Source organism: Tachypleus tridentatus, chromosome 8 (genome assembly GCF_004210375.1).
Source record: "Tachypleus tridentatus isolate NWPU-2018 chromosome 8, ASM421037v1, whole genome shotgun sequence".
In the NCBI taxonomy this organism is placed as follows: domain Eukaryota; kingdom Metazoa; phylum Arthropoda; class Merostomata; order Xiphosura; family Limulidae; genus Tachypleus; species Tachypleus tridentatus.
The window spans coordinates 111,522,418-111,539,712 of record NC_134832.1 but is presented as its reverse complement, the minus strand read 5'-3'; the positions used below and the strand labels follow the sequence as shown (position 1 = coordinate 111,539,712).

At 33.8% G+C, this 17,295-nt stretch overlaps 1 protein-coding gene across 6 annotated transcripts in view; it reads right to left on the bottom strand.

The window, feature by feature from the left end:
- The window catches only part of LOC143223212 (latrophilin Cirl-like), a 106,361-nt gene that overhangs the window by 11,466 nt on the left and 77,600 nt on the right, over positions 1-17,295 (bottom strand). For 5 of the 6 annotated variants that reach the window (XM_076450833.1, XM_076450829.1, XM_076450834.1 and 2 more), the window contains exons 3-14: positions 16,236-16,274; positions 15,311-15,503; positions 14,837-14,946; positions 13,045-13,380; positions 11,544-11,681; positions 10,937-11,040; positions 8,727-8,918; positions 5,439-5,622; positions 3,589-3,732; positions 3,227-3,432; positions 1,735-1,784; positions 941-1,052 (exon numbers count right to left, since the gene is read on the bottom strand). In XM_076450833.1, the coding sequence (XP_076306948.1) occupies positions 941-1,052; positions 1,735-1,784; positions 3,227-3,432; positions 3,589-3,732; positions 5,439-5,622; positions 8,727-8,918; positions 10,937-11,040; positions 11,544-11,681; positions 13,045-13,380; positions 14,837-14,946; positions 15,311-15,503; positions 16,236-16,274 (1,808 nt within the window). The remainder of the gene's footprint in view (positions 1-940; positions 1,053-1,734; positions 1,785-3,226; positions 3,433-3,588; positions 3,733-5,438; positions 5,623-8,726; positions 8,919-10,936; positions 11,041-11,543; positions 11,682-13,044; positions 13,381-14,836; positions 14,947-15,310; positions 15,504-16,235; positions 16,275-17,295) is intronic. The other variant, XM_076450830.1, reaches the window with a different exon arrangement.

Here is a 17,295-nt window from a genome sequence, read left to right as displayed (position 1 = left end):
GGTGTCTTAATTGTCTACTGTTTCAACTCTACTCAGAGTAAGTTTCGCAACACCCAAGGCAGCATGGACAAGAAGGACTGATTTTTCTCTAAGACTTCAGATTGGGACGAAAAGCTACTGAAACCACACGGAAAATCAACCAGGCATTCGGCCATGGATCTGTTATTGACCGTACAGTTCAACGTTGGTTCCAAAGGTTTCGATATGGAGGTGAAAGTCTTGAAGACCACGAAGGCCGTGGAAAGAAGCCACCCTTAGATGAGAACACATTAAGGGAAGCAGTTGAGACAGACCCTCACACAACAGTACGTGAGCTTGCTGAAAAGCTAGGCACAAGCAAATCAAGCATTGCCAACCACCTGAGTACAATTGGAAAATGGAAAAGTTGGATAAGTGGGTTCCGCATGAGTTGACTGAAGATCAACAAAATCGGCGTTATGAGACCTGTCAAGGATGACGCTCGAAAAATTGAATGAATTGGGAATAAAGGTTCTGCCTCATCCACCTTATTTATCAGACATTTCCCCAACAGATTTGATTTTTTCAAGAACTTTGACAACTTTTTGAACAATAAACGCTTTCAAAACCAGACAGCTGCAGAAGAAGCTTTCAGGGAGTTCATTGACCATAGACACTCTGATTTCTACAGCAGGGACATAAACAGCGTCGTTACACGTTGGCAAAAGTGTGTCGAAGCAAATAGTACTTTACAACGCTGGTTTATACTTTTTCCAAACTTCGCAGTTCAAAAACGACATTTATTTCTGGACAATCTAATATAAGGTGAAAAACCCTTGAGGTGAGGTTAAAATATTTAAATTTGACCTCTAACTTCTGATAATCATGTGTAGATATAATCAAATGAAGACAGACAATTGTAATATATCATTGTGTTTTTAAAGTAATGAAATATATTAAAAAGCTATCAAAGTCATTTCACCTGTACAGGTTTCACTTCCATAAGTAATGCAAAGTTGGTTAAATGATTACAAGCACAAGAAGTGTGAGAAGTATTCGACTGCACCGTCCAACATCCTTCTCTCGACCATTCTCTGTAAGTACACACGCACTTCGTTAGAGGAATACCTCCTTTACATACTCGTCATACTGCATCATACTCTATACAAGACTCACCAATAAGATAAAGAAAAGAACCAATTATGTTGTTATTTCGAAAATTAAGCTGGTCTTGAGATTATGACATTTTACTTCAGCATATTGTGACAAACAATTATTGCTATAAAGGCAGTTCAAGTTGCTAGAATTTTAAAAAAGCAGTCTCAGTTAGTAAATTCTGAAAAGCCAATTTATATATTAATAATAAGTAATTCTGGTTTCTATATTGTATATCGATTACCACACTAACGTAAAATTAAGTTTAACCAGCAGCCAGTCTCGTTCTATCATGCGAAATATGTTCCACGAAGAAAAATATAGAGGTCGTTATATTTCTAGACCATTTATTTTATTCAGTTTAACAGCTCATTCGTTATTGGTTTTATATTATTATCATTATTGTTATATGAACTTCCAGAAACATTCGCAGAATTTTCAGATTTATTGGAAAAATAAATAAAAGCTATTTCACAGCAATGGCTTATTTGTTTTTTTCGATAACACGTCACTACTTGACAACCAACTAACCAATATTTTGAACTATAAAATTATTGTTATTTTTTACAAATTTTCATGATATTGCCCTATAATGGTCTGCTCAACGTGTTTTAAAATTACCTCAACGTAATGTCCCAGAAAACACACTGTGGATTGGTAACGTTTTCTTCCTACAGGATAGAAATGTTTCATTAATATTATTTTTTTTGTAGCAAAAGATTCAAAAAGTGAAAAGTATATAGCACTATTCTAAATATCTGTAGTGTTTTCTAAAATAACTTACTATGCTTTTAAAAAAAATACATTTTGAAATTCTCGATGTACGAACATTTACTGCGTCCAGCATTAGCTGCATATAAAGCAACTAGAATAATATTACTCTACGAAACATTTTTTGTAGTTTCTCTATTTGAATACATAAACTTTACAAGCTATAATTCAGTGCTGTGTTTATAAAGTAATTTAAACTATTAAGTGGCCTCTTTAGATTATTTACGTAAGCGGTTAGGTACGTGGAGGCCTGGCATGGCCAAGCGTGTTAAGGCGTGCGACTCGTAATCTGAGTTCGCATCCCCGTCGCGCCAATCATGCTCGCCCTTTCAGCCGTGGGGGCGTCATAATGTGACGGTCAATCCCACTATTCGTTCGTAAAAGAGTAGCCCAAGAGTTGGCGGTGGGTGGTGATGACTAGCTGCCTTCCCTCTAGTCTTACACTGCTAAATTAGGGACGGCTAGCACAGATAGTCCTCGAGTAGCTTTGTGCGAAATTCTAAAAAAAACAAATAAACGAACAAACAAAGGTTCGTGGAGTTCTGTAACGAATTTGAAAGCCGTGCGTGGTGTCTCAATGACTGCGAGGTTAAAATTACTGGATTAAACCTATTCCACAACAAATATCACCCACAATACATCTCTAGTACAAAAGACAATTTAAGCAGAATGGTCTTATCAAAAATGACAAATCGATTGACTTATCTACTAAGAGATAGTCGATACAGTAACAATTTTAAAACCTGGGTATTAGACACAAGTATTAAAACACAAAAGAATAGTGATACCAATACTCTAAGTGCCTGTAAGAAGACGAAGAAATTATCATAGAAAACCTCAACGCATAAAAGCTCCTATCTTAGATGGGGCTCTGAGAGATGAGAGATCCATTCTACAAATAGTAATCCCTTTGCAATCCACAATACTACCTACATCCACCCTTCCCTTTTGCATACGGTAACGTCTTCTATACTTTCCTACTGTTAATTTTATATTTGCATAACTCAAAGAAGTTTAAAAACTTCCCATGTACGTAAATACGTGACTCTTTTAATTATATAAATGATTCATTTAAAAGCTTTAATAAAAATGCTTTTATAAAAGCGTTTTTTGTGAGTTTTTTGCTGTTGCGCTAGTTTTCTAGAGAAAAACAGTGTATACAGAATGATAACAAAAATGCAGTTTGATTCGTTTTAATAATAAGGTGGGGGCTAGGTGTAACCCATAGGTTAACGTGTTCAGACTATGAAGCTTTATAATGGAAGGTGAATTTTAGTTTTCTTACTGTAAGATATACGTCTTTAAGACGACAATAGAGATAAAACCGAACATGTTTAGTTACCTGTATGTGCTTGAATCTGATCTGTACTGGTTCCAACAACCTCACCTTCCTTCTTCTTCCCACAGAGACGGCAACGACTCGAGAGTTGATGACCCATGTGACGTTTGTAACGTCCTGCACTTGAGTTACGTGAGATTGGAAACCAGCCCCTGGCTTTAGCAGTTCATCAACTTTGTTGTAAAGACGTAAGACTACACGAGCTAATCCTGGAAATGATTAGAAACACAATTTATTGTAAAAATGAAGGATTACAAAAACGTAGCCTGCATCAAAGAAACAAAATATTATTTTTAAAAATGTATAATTGTTAATGTTTTTATCTAAATATCATTTTCTCTTACTTAAGTTAGCTAGATTCTTACCCTGATTAGAATATTCTATCAAAGACTGAGCTGGAACGTGTAACGAATCTTCGGCTCTAGCCCAATTCGAACCTCGAACATGAGATGATAAAGGAAACACCAAAGTCTGCGTTTTTCTGACGTCTACAGCTTGTACTAGCATTACTAGAACACAAATGGTTTGTTCATTTACCAAAAAAGAAAAAATTAAACTGCTCAAAAATATTTCTTGATGATAATTATAGAAAACATTACATTTTCGAATACTTTCCATCGTAACTACACAGTAAAATCTAGTTGTCTGTTTATATACAAATATTACAAAAGAAGTAAAACGTTTGAAAGATGTACTGTTTATCTTCTTATCATCCATCAATAAATGTATGTAAGTTACTGTTGTTAAAACTTATTTCTATTCGTCTTCAATGTTTGGTTTGTTTTGAATTTCGCGCAAAGCTACACGAGGGCTATCTGCACTAGCCGTCCCTAATTTAGCAGAGTAAGACTAGAGAGAAGGCAGCTAGTCATCACCACCCACCGCCAACTCTTGTGCTTATACCAACGAATAGTTGGATTGACCGTCACATTATAACGCTCCTACGGCTGAAAGGGCGAGCATGTTTGGTGTGACGGGGATTCAAACCCCTGGCCCTAGGATTACGAGTTGAGTGCCCTAACCACCTGGCCATGCTGTCTGCAATGTGAAAATACAGTACAACCTAACAATTACTTAAACCTCTTTGGATATTCCAAAAGGTATTCTAAGCTGTTTATAAATAAGATATTCATTACTATTCTAATTTTTGTTTCGATCATTTGACAATTTCAACGTTATTGTACTTTTGTTATGTTTGGAATACTATAAACTATAACACTTAAAATAGTTATTAGTCCACTGTTAAAATGCACTCTTCAGTTGAAGCTTTCAGCCGTTACAAAGTTACAATTACTTTCTTAACAAGACATTTTGCTGCTTCTCACTTATTTTAATGAATATTTAATTTAATTTTAGCTCCAGACATTATTAATAATTTTAATTCAAAGAAATCTCATGGTGCACTTGTTTTACTAATGCATTTGGATATATGCATTATTTCTGCCCGTTTGTTTTCCTCTCATGACCTTAACCTAATGGTTTACGATCCGTTTAAACACATATCTTCCAATTTGTTTAATCAAATTTAGCTTCAATACTTATATTGATGAACTAATGGTCACTACAACTTTTACATGTCACTTCAGATCTTTAACTGCTAATCTGTTTGTTTTGGTAGTTAATGTACTGAAAATATGAAACTGAATATCCAAAGGTCGAACCGTGATATGATTCTAAACGTGCTATTAGCTTTTATTTATGATAGCTTTATAACTTTGATAGTCCATATCCAAGCATGGAACACTTATAATTACCTAGTAAACTAACAAACATCTGGGATCACATTGTTTTAAACACTACTGAAGTGTCCCAGAAAAGGCAGTAGTGTGAGAGTGGAATAACTAAAGTTCTAGAATAGAGGTTAGATGTAACCGTATTTTTAGTTAAACTATAGACTTATTTATATCGGTTATTTTTATTGTCAAAGATAAAGTCAGGTACTAATTTAAAGTATTATACAATTGAAACATCAAGATTATATATGTCCGTAGTGACACAGCGATATATCTATGAACTTAAAGTGCTAGTAACCGACGGTGGGTGCTGATGACAAGCTGCCTTCCCTCTAGTCTTACGATGTTAAATTAAGGATGGCTAACACAAGTAGCTCATGTGTAGCTTTGCACGAAATTCAAAAAACAAACAAACATTAACATAATATAAATGTATATATATTAGCGTAATAATCTTACTATAAATTTTTATTATAACCTACAGACGTTTTCTTTGGCCAATAAAAAGTTGCTTTCTTGTACCAATGACTCCGACAACAGCAAAGCTCCTTCCTCTAATCCTTGAAGGAGGTCCGACGTTACCTGCCTACGTTCTGATGACGTCAGGTCCTGCCAAGCTTTGTTCTGCTTATCGCTCAGTAGATTGCTAACAGTTTCTACAATGGACTATGAAAACATTGTTTAAGTAATTTTTTTCAGCGAATTAAATATATATATATATACATAGATTAATTTCAAATTTTATTTCCACCCAGTTTGCGAGTCAGTGAGATTGAATTCGGGGATTAGATGAGCAATAGAGGAGTGTCACTGTTTTCATATTCTAGTTAGAACCTTTTAAAATGAACTCCAATCAAGTGCTCGATGTGTTAACCTCAGAAAACCACATTTTACTGCAAAATAAACTCACCTCTCAATAGTATTTTGTCTCGAAGATCTGGATTTTAGGAGATTGAAACAAAATAGTAGAAATGTTCACATTTAGCAGGAACCGAATATGGCCAATCTTACAACAGTACTCTAGCTGCATTAACCCTTACTGAATCACTTTTATTGACGTAACTCGCGAAAACAGTAATAAAACGGTTTGGCATAACTAAGAAGCCAGATCTTGTATTGCACATAATGTGCGATTGATACTGTATTTCGTGTAGACTTTTGAATCGTGTATGGAATTTACTTCCCCATACCTTAAAAGTGAGTGTCGGTTGGAAATGTATCAAAGTATCAGACAAAACACGATATCAGTTATTAGTATTAATAACGTATTTAACTCTATATATAACATTTCCAACTGACCCGTGGTAATCGATCTTGTTTTCCCTCAGGAACAGCCTTATACGTTTAGACGTAACTTTAAAAAGTCGCCGTACGTTTAGTTTAGACTGAATAAAAGCTTTTTGTAGTTCTGTACGATGAGAAATCTCAGATTATCCCAGCTTCTGTCTGCAATTTTTATCTGTCAAGAGACTTCGAGACTGTCGTGAAACACCGGGTCCCTGAAAGATTTTCTTTTCATCAATAAAAATATCCCTGCAGTGACCGTATGTCCAACACTGTCTAACGTCAATAGAATTATTTGATCGGTAATGAGAAGACTATTTCAAAGTGTATGACACCTTCTCATCTCTGAATTCAGATAAGTTAAAGAGAACCTATTCCTGTTACTTCAGTGGAGTTTGATATTTTTTATAAATCTTATAACAACCTTGTTAGTATTTGAGATGTAAACACTCTTATTGTTACACAGTGGGAATAATGCTAACCATGTTATAGTAAGCATAGTCTTCGAATGATGAAATAAATCTAATCATGTCGGTGAATGGATTTGGTGTGAATGTTATAAGCACATCTTTATAAAGTGATTTCGTGCAAAGGGTGGATTTTATTTTCTTGTAGACCATATCTTTAGTCGTGAGATCACACAACTTAGACATATATTACAACACTGAAAAACTTCTACTTTTAATATTCATGGAACTTACTGTTCCAATGATAGAGTGATACAACAGTGCATTTAGCACATTTTCTGACTTTTATATCGTACAGTTTCTAGAGTTCTGTTTCGTTGTATATCACACGAAGTATAATAGTTCTTGATTTCATTACATGATATAGAACTGCATTTTCATACCGAAACAGTCGCTGATCAACATGTGACTAATAAGGAAAGGTTAACGCATTGTTCACAGAACTGTATTCTTTGACATTACTTTTTAAAAATTTCCTTTGTTTAGTTGCGGAATATTTAAATAATTTATCATATGTCTGCGTAAATAAAGTAAATATTTATAAAGAAAATAAATAGGGCACTCAACAAAATGATTTGTAAGGAGATAATAATCATATGTTTGTATATTTTGAAAATATTGCTCAATATCTGAGCATGTGTGATACTTTACAAGTCTATTTACATACAGTGGCAGTAGTATATGATGAAACATGTCAGTTTTAAGCTGTACGTAAGTGATAATATCATGGTCAACATCTGACGTCGGGCATAACGGGGACAGTCAATTTAGTTACAAACTTCAAGTATGTGTCACGTTTCGTATAGTTTCTAAAATAAAGAAATACAAACATAAAGACATACGGTTCTAAAATAATGTGTTGTTATTCGATAATAGTGAGTAATCACGTTTATTATCTAGTAAAGTAATTTATTATTCAGTTTATTATTTACAATCTAAAAGTTAAAGTTAGTAAAACGTTCGTTATAGATGTAGAGAAACTTTGCAGCTCATGGGCTTTAAAGTTAAATAGACTAAACATGTCACAATGAGTCGGAGTGACATCTTTCTATGGTGTTAATAAACCACAGACAAAAATGAGAAGGACGTATTAGTGATGTGTACTTTGATCTAGAAGTATAGAAAAATCTTTATCGAACGTACGCAATTAAATTTATGTTTGAAATTTGTATAAATATTTAGTAGCATTACCCACCTTTGCAAAAAAATCAAACAAACATGTAATGCAGATAACAACTGAGAACAAATATTAAGTTGAAACTTCATTTAAATAATGCACAATAGCAGATCAGTTACAATTCTGTGGACAGTGAGATTGTCATTAAAATAATGGTTTTAATATAATTAAATCTAGACATTAGTGACGTAATCATATATGAAAGTAATATCTACCCTTGTGAAACTAATGTAAGATAAAACTATAAAGTAACATGTGTAAACGAAATATTTTACCAAGTTATACGGATCATACAGTCAAATATCATAAATTTAAACTATTGATACAGTAAATATGAATTATTACACAAAAATTTAAATAAACCATCTTTTTCAGGACGATTTACACTTAAATAATCAGAAAAATATAATTATATATAGAACTAATGAATTAGTGTTCTAGAACTAGCCATGTTGAAACACGTAGATACGCATCATGTGTGTCATTGTGTGTGGCACAACGGTCGCCTGTCATGGAGGCATAGCAACACCTTCTCTCTATTGACATGATAGCATGGATCTAGCGCCTTATGGTTACACTTCGTGGAACTATGACGTCTTGTCTCTAATTGCATCTTCGTCTCTACTCTTTCCCCTTCCCAAGGTCATCATACCTATAACGCCCTCTAAAGGCGTTTTGTATTTTGCACAATTCCGGGATAATTGGTTAAATGTAATTCTCGTAACATTTGACGATACTTCTAAAAACTAGCTATTTAACTATTAAATCCACGTAAGAGTATATTGTTTACTTACATGTGTGTCTATCATATATCATAGGTACGAAAACTGGTATCTGCTCACCTCTAAAAGTTCTTTAAACACCTGGCGTCGATGCCACCTGTCCAGAAAGTTTTCCATACTGTCCACCGCTCGAGACAATGTCTGTTTAATAATGGTTGCCACGTGGGATACGTCTTTACTGAACAGCACTTTGGTTAGTGTCATGAGTGCCATCTCTGATGTAATACTGGTGATGGAATCTCCTCCCTGCATCTGAAGTAAAACCAACAAAATAATAAATAAAGCATAATATTTAACAAAATAAGAAAAACAAAAATTTCTGAAAGAGAAAAAAAAACATTAAAAATTATGTATGGTTTAGCATAATATGATTCCTTAAAAAAAAAAAAGCAAAAATCCTGACTACCGCATACCAAACAATATATTCCAATTTGCAAAACTCTATTGCAAGTAACAGTATTAAGAGATAGTTCTGGACTTGTATTTTCAAATCACGATATTAACAAGAACTAATTGTTACTGCTACTACTTTGAAATTTACAAATAGGTAATGTTAATATATGCACTTTTATAGATCGTGTAAAATTGTTTATGCAAAGACAATCACACTAATGTAGATACACTCTTAGGATTATTAATACACTTAAACAAAATATGCCAAGCGTATCGAAGACAGTTCAGTATAAAATATTAATTTACTGATAGCTCTCCTTAAAAAGCTAGATTCTATGGACACAAAAGACAGGTGTTTTATTGACAAAACCAATAAGCTGCTCTGACAGTTGAGTTGGTAGATTTTTCCGTTTTTCTTTACGTACCTTTTAAAAGAGTTTTTGTTTTATCTTAATACCAGCTATTTCTTGTAATGAAGAAAAACTTCTTGGAATACAATTTGTTTGTGTAAAGTTTGTTAAAAATGTGTTATTCTTGTTCTTGTATCATGTTTAAATATATACTCTTCAAAAAAAGAAACGCAAAAGGCAAAATATGAGACAAATTGTTAACAAGTTTATTCCGGGTATTTCTGTATGACATGTGTGAAACTTTGCACATTCACTGCTGAACATCCAAAGTCTGCAAAGGCGAAGTCCACGCTCACTAGTTGAAGTTTAACGTCACTCAACGTCAATAACGAGTATGCCCCCCGTGAGCATCAATAACTGCTTGGCATCTCCAGCACATGGAAGCGATGAGATGACGAATCACATCCTGTGGAATGGCTGTCCACTCAGCCTGCAAAGCTGCTGCAAGCTGAGGTAGAGTCTGCGGTTGAGGTTGTTGCCGTCGCAGACATCGGTCCAACTCGTCCCAAAGATGTTCGATGGGGTTTAAATCTGGTGATCTGGAGGGCCAGGGAAGAACATTGATGTTGTGGTGTCTCAAGAAGACAGTGGTGAGTCGGGCTGTGTGAGGATGGGCGTTGTCATGTTGAAAAATGTCGTTGACGTTCACCATGATGGGTTGCACATGGGGCCTAAGAATCTCGTAGACGGTTGCGTACGGTCTGATCGGAAATCCTACGCAGCCCTGGTATGGTTGAGGCAATAGACGTCGCAGTGGTGGTCCTATCCCGAAGGTGACATAACCGGATGTTGCGATCTTGTGCGGGCATGGTCACATGAGATCTGCCAGATCGTGAACGGTCACGAGTTGATCCATGTTGTTGGTGACGATTCCATAGCCTTGTGATGGTGCTTGGGTAGACATTCTCAGCTCTGGCAACATCTGATCGAGATTCGCCAGCTTCCAAGCGACCAATGGCGTTGTTGCGTTTTGCTTCAGTCTTGGCGTAACTGTATTGCGAGTCGGTGGCTTGACACTGAGCTATGGAAACCGAGAATCCGTCACTTTTATAGGGATTTTGCACATGTTGCACTTGCAGAACATGCAGATCTCTCAAACAAATTTATTGGACACGCATGCGTTTTGGCGAAAAATCCGATGTTTTCCTCCGTTTTCAAAGTGCACAACTTTTATTGTCATTTTGGTCTGACAATCAGTGCCTTAACACGTGTAACATCACATACTCTGAGCTTGTAACGTTATTACCTATATTTCTCTTGAAAATAACAAAAATATCCCTTTTGCGTTTCTTGTTTTGAAGAGTATATGTTTTAGTGCTTTTCTGTTTTATTAATCGCCTTTTTGGTAGATAAGATAATGAAACAACTGTATTAATTTTTTTTGGGGGTGAGCTAAATGCAAATTTAACTGATTAATGAAATGAGTCACACTTTTATGTAAGAAGATCAACTGTGCAGCGCACTTACTCGTTCTCGTAAATTGTCCACCCATACAGATTTGCATTCATTTAATTTTAGGGCTTCTGGTGTCCATCTAACTGTTTCTTTGCTGCATTTCCATCTAGCTAACCCTAAAGTTGGAAAACAATAAGAATATTAATTATGGATGTCAACATATCGAATAATTATCGTTATTGGATTTTTCCGGGATGACATGATTTATATGATTTCATTTAATATCAAATGTGTTGTAACAAATAGCTTAAAATAATTAGGATAAATTGTATCCAGAATGTTGTACCTTAATTCTTTCAGGGATAACGCACTGGACAACATCAACTTCATTGTATAGTTAATAATTATATATATATATATATAAAACACGCTTTATTCAAAATTTTGAAACTGTTCTTTCGCCATTAAGATTTTACTGTGGTTAATATCTGTGTTAGTACATCACCTAAATGAAAAAAGAAAACCACTAGTTAGTTCACATTGTGAAAAATATATTTAAAAAAGTTTGTTTTGAATATAATGTTAAAAATCGAGTTTCGATTCCTACAGTGTGCAGAGCACGAATAACTCATTGTGTAGATTTGCCCTTATCAATAAACATATAAACAAAAAAACTGACCAGTTGCTCCTCCAGGACATTTCTGGACAGCTGTCTCTCCAGCTAGAGTCCAATTCCACCTCACATTTCTAGAAAAAATGGGTGGACACATTTTGTGAGGGGTGAAAGGTATTGGCGATGTAAACTGCTGTGTGAGTTCTGTAAGGAAATAAATCGCTTTCAGAATAATTACTTTGAGAAACAGAAAAACTATTTTCACGAAAACAAACATCATACATCTGACAAGCATACTTTGTTAGAACACAGGCACATAATCTGAACCCTTTAACAACCATTATTAAGATATCATGTGAACAGTTTACATAACAACGTCATGTCCACTAATCGGACATTCAATTATCATTATCCACACGTGCGTTGACTACGTACATTGTTGTTTGAATAGATTTTTCCAGTTTTGTCTGACTGTTATTAAGATCGCACCTAGATAAAACAAATGTTACTAATTAGCTAATGTACATCAACCTCAAGATAAGAATGGCTGGAAAATAAAGATATTTAAACTAATCTTCTAAATGACAAAAGCTCACCAGTTTGTACTGTTTTTTAACATTCTTTAAAATATTCAAACTATTAAGTCTAATACTGATTTTTTTTCTACAGTAAGTTGAGACTTGTAATACCGAGTTCAAGGCAGTATTTGTATTGACGAAGCTGTTGCGGGAATAATATATGATGTTGGTACAAATAATAAAACATTTTAAATTTTCCATTTTAAGACAATATAAAGATAAAAATATTAAACTAAATTATTATATTAGTTAATTATCTGTAAGAAAATTTATTTTATTTGCAAGCGTTATAAACTTTAAAAATCAATATTTTATCTGCAGTCTTTTAAGAGTTTATTGAACACGAAACATTCTTAGGTAGGAAAAGAAAAGTCACCGACTTTCACATTCAGACTAACTCGTTGGAATGTTTCATAAAAAGTAGACGTGTAAAATATTGTTTGTATGTAGATATATACGTGTGTATGCGAGTCCGAGCATGAAAAATTTATAAGAATTATGACCTGCATGAAGAAGGACATGATGAAATCAAAAACTGAGAGAAATACTGTTCTCATTGTGTGCTTTTATACCTTTAGGCTTATTACTACTACGTATCGTCTTTCATTAGAAAGTCAATAATATTACTCACGCCAAAGAAACGCTTTCATCCTGCACTACAGGTTTCAGGAAGTCATATACAGCGTTAAATTCAGTTTTCGATTTTCTTAGAACAAGATAGTTAGTTAAAACGGATTTAAAATTCATCTTAGAGCAAATGCGGAATGAAAATGATCTACATTTTAGTGCCCAGATTTATATGTGGTGAAAAATAGGTAGCGTGGATATAATTTACAAAAACAAATCAGGAGAGAATGAAACATCGCAGCTCGTAATAGGAGAAGGTTGAAAAACGTTTACCTGTTATAAAAACTTTCCTTTTTTTGCACACTTACACAACATAAACAACTTTATTAAACACAATAAGTACGTAAATGTGGGAGATTTACTTTTTACATCACTCTCGTCAATGTAATCTTGATACACATTGCTCTTCAGGTTTGGAGATAAAACTTGGGTAGTAGCAACTGTCGTACTTGTTGTTGATGGTGATGGTGTTGTGGTGGTGGTTGTTGATGTTCTTGCCCTCGGGGATGTGTGAAAAACACCTGATGTTGTTGAAGTAAATAAAGTTGAATTAACATGACTTCCATTCACAATATTCGTCGGGGTATTCTTTCCCGGTTTGACGTAAGTGTCGTTAGATGGCAGCAAGATCGATGTTGTAAAAGCAGGCATAATTTCATCAGATCTATCTGCTGTGCTTGACCCGGTGAGGGAATTAGCTGTTTCAGGAAAAAAAAAAAGGAAATTTAATTAAACACATAATAAAGATATATATACGAAAGAAGAAAATTATATCAACTTTGATAGACAAACAGAAGTTTCAACGGCATCAAATAAAGACAAGAGGTAATCTTCAATAGTTGCGGCGTGTGTTTGTGTGTGTTTTTCTCATAGCAAAGCCACATCGGGCTATCTGCTCAGCCCACCGAGGGGAATCGAACCCCTGATTTTAGGGTTGTAAATCCGGAGACATACCGCTGTACTAGAGGGGGCGCAATAGTTGCGGCACTTGAAATTATTTTAGGCAAGAATAAAGCAGATTAATGTATGAAACCTTTGTTTCTGTTTTTATTAGCTATATTATTGTTCACCAGCAATGCCAAACGTGGGGTGTGTGTACTCCCGATTCGAATTTATTACCCATCAGGATCTCTACCAGCCTACCCTCAAACTGAAATCCTTTTATGCAAGATTAGAGTAAATTAATCTACGAAGCCTTCGATTTGATCCAACACATCAACCAACAGGGTTTGAGCTCGTGAGTGAAGAGATGACGGAGCTGAGAGTTAAAAGTCTGTACATGGAAAGGAAAAAACACCACTCATCCGCGACTTATAAAATGTATGTTTCAATAAATACAACATTCAATGAATAATATTTGGTTTATAGTCTAATAAAAACAATCCAAACAAATGTTCTTATGTTATCAATGTTTAAGTTTTGTGTGTTTGATAGAGACGTTATTTTGTCACTGACCTTTTAATAGAAACACACACTTAAAAATAAAATAAACCCTGAACAATTTCTTTGTTTGGAATTAAGCACAAAACCACATAATGGGTATCAAAACTCGGTTTATAGCGGTGTGAGTTGACCGACATACCGCCTCGTCACTAGGGAATAATTCTGAACAGAGCAATCAATACTATTACGCTTTGATCTTTCAGAAAATCCTTAATATTTTTCAGTGCTCACCAGAAATGGGTTAGGATAAATAACAATACGCTATTTAAAAAAAATCACTGTTTATGCTGGTCTTTGGTAATTTTCGGAGTAGAAAGGAAATCTCTATGCTGGTCAAAAGTAAGCTAACTGTATAGGCTAGAGATAAAATTATTCAAAATAACATAGTTATTAACGAAGGAAGCCAAAATGATTAACCGACTACAATATTATAAATTAAATCTATTAGTAAAATAACAACAAATATATAATTATTAAATTTCATTAACTCATGTGGTAACTAACCTAATTGAAAATAGAATGTTCGGCCATAGTCCCAATAATATTTCTTGAAGTACTTAAGTTCAATTCTGAGCCTACACACTATATTGAAAATACGAATAAACCTTCATTAGTGTAATAATGATTGAAAACATATTAAAGTTGTTTTAATCACTATAATCAAGAAAATATAACGAAACGAACTATAAATTACAGAATTATTTAACTTACGAGGTATGCAGTAATATTGAACCTCCAAATATTTTACTGTCCCTGGACAGGGGTCGCCTCCAAATGTATTGCTAGAAACGTAAATACTACAACTGGATTTGTGGCTGCACCTGCGTCATATAAATATAACAAACAAGTTAATTGTATCATATATTTAAATTTATCAGTTTAGATCTACATAGAGCTATTCATTCACAAAGGTCTTCAGTTTTATGCAATATGATATTTCATCAATCGGTTTTCTTTATCTAATGTGTTCATAAGCTACGCAGGGCTCTTTTAAAACAATACATGTATTAAATATAATAAAAAACTGTTTTTGGCAAAATGAATAGTTTAAGTAAGCTTGCAATATATATATATATTACAAAATAGAATTAGAAATATCTATCTTTGTGAAACATACATATAATCATAAATTGTTCGCTTTATTTTGTTAACTCTTTCGTAACATATTTCAACAAATTTTCTCACCTGTCTTTCATAATAGGAAATGACCAATACGACATGCAGCTGACACTCCAGTCAACAACTCCTTTGTCATTACATATACTAACACTAAATCTACCATAATTTGCTCTCACTAATCGTATGTGTTTTCCTCCATTACACGATACCCGTAAGTCCCTTCCTTCGCAAGCGTAAGTAGTTTCATATTCGTCTCTATCTGAAAGTAAGAATAATAAAAGTATTTTGAGCCATTCAGTAGCTTATAAGAAAAGCAGAACTTCTTTTAAAGAATACAGCACGAATCAAGAAAATATAGAAAACCTACATGGAATTGAATTATCAAATTATGACTTCATTTTTAATTTGTAAACTTATTCAGTTGTTTAATATTTAAATGAATTCCTAGTATTTTAAAAAAAACAAAAATATTTAACTTTAACTGCATTTGCTTCGCTACTTGAAACAACTGAAACATTATTACCTATCTACTATGAAATCAAAATGTGATTTATGTGATTTGATTGTTACTTTTTTCTGCGGATGTTTACATTTTATTTTCTGATTTTACTTGAAGACTAACGAAACGTTTAAGGAAAAAGGAAGGCTTGTTAAAGAAACAAGACAGAAGTATTATATTTTACACTCCTAATTACAAGAACAGAAAAGTTAATTACTAAATATTTCCAAGAATTGTTAAATTTCTAGCTAATGGACTTAGGACTTGTTTAATATAACATTTTGAATCTGTAATGACTTTTTATATACAAATATAAAAAGCTATAATAGAGTTGTTTAAAATTAGCGCCATCTATAGTTGTAATAACAAACGAAAAAAACAGGAAAAATATTAAAAGAGATGTGATGTAACTGGTGAACTTCAAATGAAACAGAATAATTTTACTAATCCATAAGCAGGAAAGAAGGAACAAAATCATACAAAACAAATTACCTAAAAGTGGGGGCCGTAAGGAAAAATTCGGGATGGAAACTGAAATAAATAAGTAAAATAAACATAATTAAGTACACATGTCCACTACACAGAAAAATAAGCATTTTCAAAAAAATAACATACATATAGCATATATGTAGTAAAATATAAACCATTGCTTAAGGCTTAAAATTAGTACAAAATCATTAGAATTACAATTTATTACATCTATTTTTTGGCTTGAGTAATTCAAACCCGTGACTAAATTTTAGTTTAAACAGTAGTGGAGTTAAGTGACATATTTTAAAAGATTTTCTCGGTACAATTGGACCTCAGTCGCACAGCTAAAAACCGAGTTTTCAAAGATGTAGTTGGAAGAGCACAGATAGCCCGCTGTGCAGCTTTAACTCCAAACAAACTTAAGACTGATGGATAAATGTTAGAGATCTACATAAACATTTTATGTATTCTTTTACATATATATAAAGATAGGAAAGCAAGTCATAATTTCAAGTGAATATTTATCTTTATCATCATCACTATAGATACTTTAATGACACTGGGATATCCAAAAACAATACCTATACGAGTCTTAGATACTTAGGTAGCGCATTTGCCAATTTCAATGTCCTTTGAGCGTCGGGGACATGTCTGGAAGTATTTGTATCTCTTCAAATCGCAATAGGAAAAAATAGTGAACATAATGTTGCTGACCAACAAGGAATCAGAGCCCAATAGTATTTTGATGATTATTTCCGTTATTAATATATCGACTTGCCCATAAGAAGTTGTTCTGTGAAAACAATCTTATACGTGGAGAGAAACTAAACAACTCTAAAACTAACTTTCATATCCGTATTGAAATTTTGGAAGTTTTTCATTTGTTCTAGAATTTCGCGCAAAACTAAAAGAGCTGTTCACGCATAGCCTTTCTAAGTTTGAGATGATACACTATAAAGAACGTCACTTGTCTACAGCACCCTCTGCCAACTGTTGCGCTGCTCTTGTCTCATCAAACAATGGAACTTGACCGTCATTAATTTAGTACACCCGAGGTCCAGACGTGCGTAGCGCGTTTATC